This window comes from Typopeltis vanoorti, chromosome 24 (genome assembly GCF_054136105.1).
Source record: "Typopeltis vanoorti isolate ZY-2024b chromosome 24, IOZ_Tvanoo_1.0, whole genome shotgun sequence".
Lineage (NCBI taxonomy): Eukaryota > Metazoa > Arthropoda > Arachnida > Uropygi > Thelyphonidae > Typopeltis > Typopeltis vanoorti.
This window is the reverse complement of record NC_143572.1, coordinates 71422682-71435277: the sequence shown is the minus strand read 5'-3', so window position 1 is coordinate 71435277 and position 12596 is coordinate 71422682. Positions and strand designations below refer to the sequence as shown.

General features: G+C 34.6%; 1 protein-coding gene across 2 annotated transcripts in view; it reads right to left on the bottom strand.

Annotated features, from left to right (window-relative positions):
- Cul4 (cullin 4) overlaps positions 1-12596 on the bottom strand; it is a 276936-nt gene that overhangs the window by 84248 nt on the left and 180092 nt on the right. For both annotated transcript variants that reach the window (XM_090414048.1, XM_090414051.1), the window contains one exon: positions 65-261. In XM_090414048.1, the coding sequence (XP_090270174.1) occupies positions 65-261 (197 nt within the window). The remainder of the gene's footprint in view (positions 1-64; positions 262-12596) is intronic.

Genomic DNA, 12596 nt, shown 5'->3' with positions numbered 1-12596 from the left:
ACATCTTGAAAATAATTTATGAAATTAATTCAAGTTTTAATAATTTCAAGATAACTAAATGTACCTGTTTAAATGCAAGCATAAGTTCTTTTGATAGTTCCATATCTTTGAACATGCCTTCTAATTTGCTAGTAAAAGCAGCACCACATTCTTGTTTCAGCTTGGATAGCATGGATTTTTCAGCATCAACTGAGGCACTTTTACCAACTAATAACCTTTTAGCTAAGTCTTTCTTGTAAAATGCTTCAAACACATCCTTCCCTAGTAAAATAACAAAGATAGTATAAATAAAGATATACTGTTAGTCAACAATTTCTTATTCCCAGAGTATAGAAAAAAAGTAAATGTAAAAAATAAATATCAAAGTACATTTATTGTGAGTGATCACCACTCGTCTTATTATTCTTCACTGTGATATCAGAAATATTCCAGTTAAATAACTGTTTTAGCAATTAAATTTAAAAGATTTTGAATGTTGAAATAATTCATACAGATACGGAAATACATTACTTGTTCCACTTTAACTGTTGTATATTTAAGCTTTCATTTCTATAAAAACAGACTATTTCTATCCAAGATAAGTACAAATTTCATTGAAATATCATCATCGCAATTTACAGACAAAAATTACTAGTTGTGGTGGTGTGGTAGGCAGTAGACAGCGTTGATGGAGATGACTGGTAGTAGAGGTTCGGTGTTGTGGTGGAGACAGTTGTATAGCGGGTGTCCTCCTGCAATGAGTATTTGGACTCCTTGGAGGTGTCACGAATAATAATAATATGCGTCATACACAGAATCACTGGGATTTCTAGTTTCCTACTGTGCCTATACAAAATTACATAATAAAATTAAGGAACTTCTGAAAATTAAACTCATACTACTACTCTGCAGGAATATCAATATTAATAGCTATGCTTAAAGCTATGATAAAGGTGACATGAAGACAGGAGAAATAGATATCCTTGAAGTATGGAGTAATTACTTCAAAAAATTGCTAAATGAAACAAGCAGTGATGACAGCACAGTGGTAAAAAACAATCAACGGTCATGCAGTCAGGAATACATATCCATGTAATTCCTGACTGCATTTTTCTATTCTTGAAATAGAAAAAGCCATCAAAAGTCTGAAATGTGGAAAGGCAGCAGGAGTAGATGATATTCAACCAGAAATGCTCAAAGTATGGAGGTATAAAAGTCTTACAGTGGCTGCACTGCATAGTTCAGAAGGTCTAGACAGAGGGACGAATTCCAGATGATTGGAGTAGAGCTCTCATAGTACCCATATATAAAAAGGGAAATAAAACAATGTGAGAATTACAGAGGAACACTCAGTAGAGAGTTCCTGGTAAGATATATGCAAGTATACTTGAGAAACGGTTGAGAAGGATTGTGGAAGAGACGCTTGGTGGAGGGCCAAATAGGGGTTATCAGGATCAGATTTTCACTTTACGATAGTTGAGAAATCATGGGAATATAACAAAGATCTGTATTTAAGTTTTATAGATCTGGAAAAGGCATACGACAAGGTGCCAAGAGAGAAGCTATTCAAAATGCTACAGTTATATGGTGTCAATGGGGCATTATATCAAGCAATACTTAATCTTTATTTGAGTTATAAGTCAGCAGTTAGAATTGAAGTACAGGAAGATATCCTTAATGTTAAATCTGGTGTCAGGCAAGGATGTACGTTATCCCCTCTGTTATTCATTATCTGTATGGATTACATTATGAAGGAAAGTGGTATTAAACCTGATATCAAAATTGGAGATGTTAATCTCAGCTCTTTGCTTTATGCGGATGATGCTATACTTCTAAATAAATCTGCTACAGGTCTGCAAGATTCCCCGACTAAATTGAATAACTGTTGTAGTAGATATGATATGATGGTCAGCATTAAAAAGACAAAGACAATGAAAATAGGCAGAAACATTGAAAATATCAATTGCATTGTGAAGCAAGAACTTATAGAACAAGTAAAACATTTCAGCTACTTAGGCACACTTTTAGTGAAGATGGTAAATAGACAACATCAACAAAGCTGGTACAGTAGGCAGTCAACTGAATAAATTTATATGGAATAAGAAAGAAATTAGCCAAAACACTAAATTAGCTGTATACAATACAGTGTTCAAACCAATTTTAACCTATGAATCTGAGAGATGGCAAGTTAGAAGTAAAACACTTGACCAAAGACTAGAGACCCCAGATATGAGAGCCCTGAGAAAGATTAGGGGCATGAACAGACAGTATCAATGGCAATATCATATTAAAAATGAGGATATTAGGAAAGAACTTGACATTGTCAGCATCCAGGAATGTGTTAGCAGAGCTAATCTCAGGTGGTATGGTCACTTAAACAGACTGGGAGAGGAAAGATTAGCAAAACAAGTGTTCTCTGCCAGGTTGGTAGGAAAAAGACCCAGAGAAAGACCAAGATATAGATGGAGTGATACAGTAAAAAGTGCCTTAGAAGATAGAAATATAAGATCTGATAATGTTGGAGTCTTGAAGGTAACAGACTGATTTGGAGGAAAATTGTAGATAGGAAGTTAGTAATGATGTAAATTTTTCATGTAGTACTATCATATTCTGTACACCTCTTGAGCGTATATATCAGAATTTGTTCATGATGATAGCTATGTTTAAAGTAATATAGAGTTCAATCCTTACCTTTGCATATATGCTGTTAGTAGGTATCTTCATGGATACTAAACAAACAAGGATGTGCTGGCAGTTTGGGAGTTGGCTGGCAAAGCTGTATTCTGCAGCTTAAACCAAAAGACAATGATAGTACAACAAAATGAAATGTGATGGAAGCTGGGACATCAACCAGTTACAAGCTGAAAGAGGTGGTGGTGGTGGTGGAGGGGGGGGACATTTACACTTTTACAGCACTCTTTCCACCATTTCTAAGCTTTCTCAACAGCCTCCAGAACATTTTGTTGCCTTCCTGATATTTATTTTCCATATTTTTACCAGTCTTCCCATGACTTTTGTTTAGCGACTTTTACTTAACTCTCTTACATTTTTCTCTCTATTCTTTTAGGGCATCTGCCAACTTATTTGATAAGAACTTTTGGTATCTTTCTTCTTTTTCAGAATTGCTTCTTTAATTTTTTGTGCCCACCATATGGTTCTTATTTTTCTATCCTTAAAGACAACTTTACCGCATACCTCCATACCAGAATCAACAATGTCTTCTTCAGAATTTGCATTTATTTATTCATATGGAGTTTCCTCCCTTTTTCCCTCTGTCCCTATTGGGGTGAGTTGGGTCCCCTCATGGGGGGTTAAGTATTTATGGCTGTAGATCCATGTGTTCACGGGGCCGGTTTGCCTGCTTGCAGGATGAAAAACCCCAGATAAACTGGGAGGGGAGGGGGAGAATCCTGCTGTCCACGCCCAAGACCTGCCAACTTGGCTATGGCTGAGGAAGAATTTGCATTGAGACTCCAGGATCTAGTTCTTGTTTTTAAACTGATGGAAGTTTTCTTTAGTTTGTATAGTCAAGCTTACAGTTTATAAAAGCTGCTCAACTTTAATTCTTTTTAAAACTTTCTTATACTGTTCTTTCTAATGCAATATCCATTTTTATCATGTTTACACTAAGTAATGTTTACTTCGAATTTCAAATCTTCTGTGCACTCTTGCATCTTGAATCACATGAAGATATCACTATCAACAATGATGTAGTTATTGAGGTTTTTCTTATTTCTTGTGTCTTCTCACCACATGAACTTTTGCACATTGTTGGAACATGGTATTAGTTATGACTAGTCCATGTCCTGAGCAGAAATCTAGCAAATACTTACCATTATTATTAGCTTTGCCATTTTCTCCAAATTTTCCCAAAATGTTCCTATATGCCTGGTAGGATTCATTTCCTATTCTGTTGTTGAGATCTCCCACAAGGGCAACCTCTTCCATTTTCTTTGTCAGCTGCCTGTTCTAATGACTCAAAAAATTCTTCCACTTTTTTCTTAGAATTTTCTGTGGGACTATAAGCAAAAATAAGTTTCATTGTCCATTTCTCCATTTTGAAATGTGCTTCACTCTCCTTGAAACTGCCTTCAAATCAAGAAGTTTATCTTCATGTTTGGTCTTGAATGCTACTGCTACTCCTTCCTTTCCCTGATCATTATTGCCTGAATATAGCATCTTATGCTTATTATTTAGGAATATCTCACCTGTTTTTGTCTTCTTTGTGTCAGTAATGCCAATTATGTCCATGTGGTACATTTCCAATTCTTCTGTATGTTTGATTTTCTCTTCATTAAAATTCTTTATATTGATTATTCTTATCTTCAGTTCTTTTGACATTGAGTCTATTCTTCTTTTAAATGCTGAACTGGAGTTTGTTAAAATAGCTGACTTTTCACTGTTCGCCCTGGTTCCCTGACAAAAACTGCAGGGGCTCTTTGTTTAAACAAGCGACACCCCAGGCTGCATGACATCTTGCCATGTTATACCATCGTATGCATTTGTAGCTTAAGCCAATAGAGATTGCAACTTGGTCGACTAAGTCCCAAATTGCCAGCCCACTCTTGTTTGTTCAGTACACAGTAGATACCTACTAACAGGGTGTACCACGTGAAGGTGAGGATTGGACATTAGGTCAGAATTCCCAGTTAGTTCTGCATTCCTGAAAGGCAATGTGGAGGTCTCCATCGAGTTATTTGGCTTTGACCCTTAAGCAACTCCCATCGTCAACATATCTGTACCAAATCGATGGTTTAGGTGAAAAAACTTCAAGAATACATAGTTCAAAATGTTCCATAAAGTAATTAGCTAGAGTAAGGGAAATGGGAGACTCCATCGCTGTTCCATCTGCTTGCATAATTGGTTCTGACAACTGAAGTATCCTGAAATAAATTTACAATAGCAGGAGGAAAATCATTATGAAGTAATTCAACTATATCAATAACATGGATGTTTGTAAAATGTGAGACTACATGAAAACTTACTAGAAGATCTGCAGGTTGTAAGGATAATCCTTAAATTTTATTCTTAAAAACTACTGAACTTTTTATGCAAGAAGCAGAACTTTTTGTAAACACAGAGAGAAGATTAGATTGGTATCTTGAGAGTTTATAAGTCAGACATCCTATGAAGCTCACTATAGGTGTTAATGGAAATTTACTTTACGAAACATTTTGAACATATTCTCAATGTTTTTTTAACCTAAACCAGGGGTCGGCATGCGGCCCATAAAGGGTTGACCATACTTACATGGCATGTGGCCTGTAAAATTTTATCATCAAGAAAAGACGTTATGGACATTCAAGAGGACGTTATCTACTACTCAACTGTTGGATGGTTAAGTATAGGTGCTGTGCTAAAAAGATTTTTTAATTTATGTGAAGAAATAGATATTTTCATGATGGAATATGGAAATACTGTCCCACAACTATCAGATAAAAAATAGATTATGTCTCTTGCATTTATGGTAGACATTACAACTACCACAATAAACTTAATTTGACCCTACAGGGCCAAGGTAAATTACTAGCAGAACTGTTTTCTGACATAAAACCTTTTGAAGGCAAACTATGTCTGTTGAAGAAATATATGACGGAAGAAAATCTACATCATTATATATGTTGCACATCTGCATCTACAGTTGGATGGCAAACACAAAGGGAAACTTTTGTTGGTATTATTGAAGATTTACAAACGGAATTTTCAATAGGATTTGTGGATTTTCATAAAAACAGCATCGAAATGTGATTATTTTTGCACCCTTTTAATGTCGACATTGATGTGATGTACCAAACCGACTGTAGAAGTTTTGGAATTACAACACAATGAAACATTAAAGAACGCATTTTCGTTAGAAAATATCCAAAAATTTTATCAATGCTTACAAAAAAAATGTGAAGGTTTAATCATTTTCACAAAGAAAATGATAGTCGCATTTGGAAGCACATACACAAGCATTTTCTGCCATGCGTTTAGAAAAAAAAGAAATTTTTTTCTCGACTGACTGATGAACATTTGCATGCTTTGATTCGAATTTTCACCTTAGGTTATCAAGTGGATCTAGATAATTTGGCTAAGGGAAAACAATCACAAAAGGCACATTAAGCAGAGGGACACACATTGTATTGCATAAACTATATTACTTTGTTTTTAAGTGATAATAATTTTTCATTGAGTTTCATATCTTGTACTTTAAATATTTCTGTGTGTTTTAAGATTGATATAATAAAAATTGTATCAATATTTTCTATTAATTAAATGCTTGCGGCCCCATTATTAAAAATAAAAGTTGAAAGTCTGAAAAGGTTGCTGACCCCTGACCTAAACCATTGATTTCATATAGATATGTTGATAATATTATTCCTGTATAGAACTCCCCCTTGTCCAGTTTTCATGAAATTCTTGAGAAAATTAATTTAGTAAATCCAAGAATCAATAGAAGTTAACAACTGTGTTCCTTTTCTCAATATTCTCATTCTACATCAACCAAATAGCAGTCTACTGTTCTCGTGTATATAGAAAACTAACTCATACTGGCAAATACATTGACTCTAACTCACATCATCACCCTTGTCAGAAATATGGCGTAGTCAAATCTCTAGTCGATAGAGCTCATAAAATATGTTCAACAGATTTTCAAAACAAGGAACTGTCTATTTTCAGAAAAACCTTTAACTCAAATGGTTATAATGCAAAACCTGTGGATAAAATAATAATTATGGCCTTCATCGTAAATCTTCTTAAGAAGTTTCCATAATTCGTCTTCCACACATTAAATGACTTTCAGAAAAAATAGAAGGTTCTTCACCAGATTGACATACAAATTCCTTTCCTACAATTTGTAAACTGAATACTTTCCATATCTCTCCAAAAGACAAATATTCTCCTCTTTCTTGTCCTTGAGTTTACAGAATTCCTTGCTTGTGCATCTTATGTTATTATGGACATTCTGCACTAATTCATCTTGAAATATGCTCTTGAACAAAGAATATGTTTCATGTAAGGAGTCCAATAAATCTGGTTTAGTAAGTCCCACCTTATGTACACAACACAGAATTCAGTGGAATAATACCCAAGTATTACACAAAAGCTATTTTCTTCTGGAAAAACTATACAGAAAACTGTGAAGCATACATTCACAATCCCAACCTTAACAAAAATGATCGCCTTAAACTTTGTTTTTGGGAAGTTATCCTAACTAATATTCATCATTCCCTTGTTTCGTAAATTGTAATTAATTGTTTAAATTTAAAAATATTTTATAAACTATTTTATTTTTAGTTTAATTTATTTCTTGTTATCTATTAAGACAGATGAAGTTATTCTCCTACACACATATAATATTACACTTTCAATTTAATTGTTATCTCTCTCTCTCTTTATAGTTATCTTCCTGTAATATATTGAAAATGGCTATGAAAAATAACCGAAAATTCTACAAAAAGAATTTTTACATAAGTGTCTTCTTCCAATTACATCAATTTTTAAATCAGAGAATATTTCAGATATACTTAGAAAGAACAAAGAATGACAAAGTATTGTGTATATATATATATATATACACACACAATACTTCTGCTGCATGTGTGTGTATACACACATACAGTAAAACGCTATTTTTATGTTTTCCTGCTATTTACGTCATTTTCCATTGGTCCCGTCTTAAGGCCTATTCTTATGATATGTTGTTTTCCCACCATCTCGATGAGGACATTATTTCCCGGGGTTTTTTCTTGAGTGGCAACACTGATTTTCGAATCGATTTTCTCTCATTCAAATCTGTGCATTTCTGTTCCCAGATGGTGTTGCTTTTGACTGTAGTTTTGTTTCCGCCATCACGGTGACTTGCACGCTTGCAGCAGTGATGTAGTGATGAGCGATACCGTGATTTTTCAATCACAGTACGAATTGATACCATGAAGTTTTCATATCACTAATTTTAAACTGTCAGTAGAAGGTGTTGTGATGTGATTTAACATTCGCAGTGCAACTGTATTGAAATCGTGAACAAGGATCATACACAAATTATGAAATCACATTAACACTTCTACCAAGTAACAGTTGTTACTCATGAATATTAGATATCAGTGAATAAATCACAGTTCATGAAATATTGCTTCACTAGCTTGCAGTGTTGGTGTTCGTAGTCACAATTCAGAAGCACGTGGTATATTGCAGAATTTCTGCTATAATTTAGCACATGATAGTTGCTGTCAAGTTGTGGTGGTGGATGATCCATGTTAGTAACATGGAGAAAAAAGACAAAAAATGTATTTTGGTAGAAGAAAGGATGGCAATTCTGCAATGTGTAGATTGGCATGCAGGAACACGTGTGCAATTAACAAAAGATCTTGGACTCTCTGTGTTTGAACACGATAGTAAAAAAAACAGGTCAATCATTGAACTCAATGCAAAGTAATCTGGCACTATGTCAAAAAAATAAAAATATATCTGGACATCGACAAACGATGAATTGGATAAACTTGTGGCAGAGTGGTTTGTTTCTAGGAGAGCATCAGGTATTCCAGCCGATGGTACTATACTCTGAGCGAAAGCCCTCGAATTTGCTGCGAGGTTGGGGATTAATCGTTTTACTGCATCAAATGGATGGATTGATCGGTGTTCAAGACTCGTCATAATATTGTGGGAAAAGTAATAGTGTTGCAGGAGAAACTGTAAACCAATGGAAACATGAACTAAAGACTATTATTAAGGATTGTAAACCGAAAAATATTTTCAATGTTGATGAAACTGGGCTCTTTTATAACATTCTGCCAAGTAAAACATTGTGTTTTAAAGGAGAGAAGTGTCATGGTGAGAAAACTCAGCAAGCAAAGGGTAACTGTTTTGCTCATGGTCAATGCTGATGGATCAGGAAAATTACCTCCACTGGTAATTGGTAAATTTAAAAAACCAAGGTGTTTTAAGAACATGAAAAATCTGCCTACTAAGTATGATGCCAACAGATCACATCCACCATGCATGATCAGGATGCTAAAATGGGGGCAGATCACTGCAAAATACTACTACTGCTGGACAAATGTCTTGCACATCCTTAAGATCTGCAGATCAGGAACATTAGTGTTCTTTCCCCCTAACTGTACAAGTGAGCTTTAGTCATTAGATCTGGGCATCATCCATATATTTAAATAGAAATATAGAAAAATGCTTGTTGAAAAAGCTGTGTTTATGCATGATAATGGTATGCATTACGTGGCCAAAGCATGGTTGCATGTTACTCCGGAAACCATATCCAACTGTTTCCAGAAGACAGGAGTTACGTTTGTGGAAGAGGAGGAATTACAGGAGGAAGAAGAAGATATAGCCCAAACAACTGGTATGTGATGGATGAGTCTTCCTCATTTCAAGACTATGTTGATGATGATGTGATCACATCAGTAGTACCAAGTGTAGACGACATCCTTTCCAACCACCTTAGTGAAGAAAAGAAGGAGTGGTTGAAGAAGACTGTGATCAAGAACCTACCGTCCCTACTAGTAAAGAAGCAATCTCTGTTTTGAGGTGGTATATTGCAAGTGCATCAGGAGATGATGGGGCATTTAATGGCTTATACACTGTGGAGAGGCAGGTGGAACTTATGTGTGTGCAGAAAAAGCAAAAACAATCAACAATTAGAGATTTTTTAAAATAGATAAATGTAAGTAACTGTAAATTAATTTATTTTCAGTTATCAAATTTTGTAATCTAGCATGTAGAGTCACATACTAGAAGTCAGTCATATTTTAGCCTTTTTTAATGTTTTTTACATTTCCTGTTATTTACACTTTTTTCTATCAGTCCCCTAGAAAGCGCAAAAAAGAGGTTTTACTGTATATACAGCAATCCATTGATTAGTGTGCCTAATGCATTCTTTAAAACAGGCGCATTAATTGAATATAATAACCTATGGGGAAAAGTATAATTCGTTCCTCAAATTTCTTTTTTGAACCTTAAATATTTTTATAAAAGAATTAAGGTATGTCTCAGGGCCTAGTTAAAGGAAAACCATGAAGCTGAAAGACAATAAAACATATTCAGAATATAAATTTTATTATTCTACTTCTTAACAAAGAATTGAGCTAACGTAGTTTGGTGGACAATTTGTTTCTTTTTTTCATACAACCGACGGTATGGCCCTATTGTTTCTTCTACTCTGCAAATTTACTGCTTCTCTCTTCATCAGGGTCAGCCTGTAAGCATTGCTGCTTAAAAACTTTTGATTGTACGAAAAATATTTTCAAATTATATCTGTGAAATCTCTTTTGGCTAACTATCAGTGGTTAAATTTTCTTCATATTCTTTGGGATCTTCCTGCTGTGCATCTAAATTTAGCAGGTAGAAATCACTCAATTCTTCAGAATGAGATTTAATTAACTCTTGGATGTTATCACTGAAGGGAAGAAAGAAATGAAGGACGTACGAATTAGTCGCCAACATGCAAAATCACGTGCTTTATAGATAAAATTTATCAACTGTTATACAAGCAAAATAGTTACCACTTTAAAAACTACAATGATCACAAAAGAGAAGTTAATATTCCGACATGTAATAATAAACAACTCATTCCAGAAGACGGATTGATTACCCTATTATTGGAATGGATTCTCCTTTTTGTAACATGCGCAGAAGTGTCTCGAATCTGTGGGCATACTATAGAGACGACATAAATTTTGGCGGTAAAAATTTGGAACATAGTGTAGTGTACATGGAAGTAGTGTAGTATGTCATTAAAAATAACTTTGTAAAATGTTTTAAATCAGTAACTAAATTATTTCATTCTGGTGAGTGATTTTTTAAAATAGTTAGCCATAAAAATGTATAGATAGAAAATTTTTAAAATCTGTAACATTTATTTTTAAGATGTATATAGGCACACTAATCGGATTTGGGTATCGAAAAAAAATGATGCATTAATCGAGGGATTACTGTGTGTGTGTGTGTAGTCATCTTACTCTCAATAACTGACTATTCGCATAATAAGCTGGATATAGAGAAAAGAGGAGGTTAAAAAGCAATTTCAAGTAGAGTGATATGGGTGAACATCAAAATGGAGAAATTAACAATGGGCCTTATTTCTAGCTAAGGTCCCATAGAAGGTTCTACCAAGGATGAAACAAAAAGAATTTTTTGAGCTATAAAAGACTAAAATTATTTTATTTATTTTTTTACCAACTTTTTCTTTGTTATCTGATAAAGAAAAGGTTTGTAATTGTTGGAAATCTCAAGAGTATATATATATATATATATATATATATATATATATATATATACTCTTGAGATTTCCTTGGTCGCCGTAGCACGTGGCGGTGAATTTGAGCTGTGCAGAAGAAAGTGATTTTTAATCGGTGAATAGTCTGCTTTTCCCCCCCCGTTTTTCTACGTTTTTGAGTGCTAAATTGTTTCTCTGAATACGAGTGTACTTCAGTGGTTGTTTTTTGGAAGTTAGTTGCTGTCGCGATATAATATATTTTGGTACCGTCGGAATCGAACGCGTAACGGTGGAAGACAAAACGAAGCTAAGTTACTGTATTTAGTTATATTTCATTTTATTTAATTACATTTAGTACTTAAATGTTCTGATGTTTGTACTTTTTTTCCTCTTATTTATTAATTGAATAATTATTAAAGATTAGGGTATAATTTGACAAAACACGTCACAGATAATAATGGCACCTGTGCGAAGGAAAATGGCAGCCAGTAATGAAGGTTCGCCATCATTATCAAAGAACGGTAGCATAAAAGAAATGAGTCAGTGTACTAGCTGTGAAATGTACGCTTTGCAGAGTGCGGTCGGAGTGTGGTTAGATGATAATAAAGGATTGAATGTGTGTAGAAAATGTAGGGAGAATGCGGAATTGAAGTGTATTTCGGATCGTGAGTGTGATATTTTTGTCAACCTTCAGAATGAAGGAAACAGGGATATGACAGGAAACGGCAAGGTTGTACATGAAAATTGTGAGAGTGTGAATGTAGAAAGTGTGAATGATAGTATAAATGGTTTCTCAGAGAACAAAAAAGATGAGATAGATGCATTGAGTGAGATCGCGTTGTTGAACAGTGCGATAGAAAGAGCAAAACAGCAGCTAGAGTGCATGAATAAAAGTAGACTGAATGAACCAACCAATAATAAAAGGTATGACAGGAAAAATAGACGTATGAATGTGAACATGAACAAAATGAAGGATAGAGTGCTGTATGGAGACTCGTTAGTACGAGGTGTGTTAGTAGAGGATTTGACAAAATCGTACCAACCTGGTGCGACCATAAAGGACGTAACTGCGTCTATTAGAGAGCAAAAGGAAAGGGTGAAAGAAATGATTGTTGTGGCAGGTACGAATGATTTGAAAGGAGATAAAATGGAAATGATAGAAGACCTGAATGAATTGTTTGAGGTAGCAAAAGAAAAGAGTGAGAGAGTTAGAATGATTAGTCTTTTGCCACGGTATGACAGTGAAATGTTTAAAAGGAGGGCTATAATTGCAAATGACTTTATGCGTGGGTTATGTATGACGAGTGGTGTGGAATTTGTGGATGTGTGGGGTGAGTTTGATGGGCGAAAGGATCTATATAAGATGGATGGCTTGCATTTGAATGGTTACGGTGTAAGAAGACTTGAG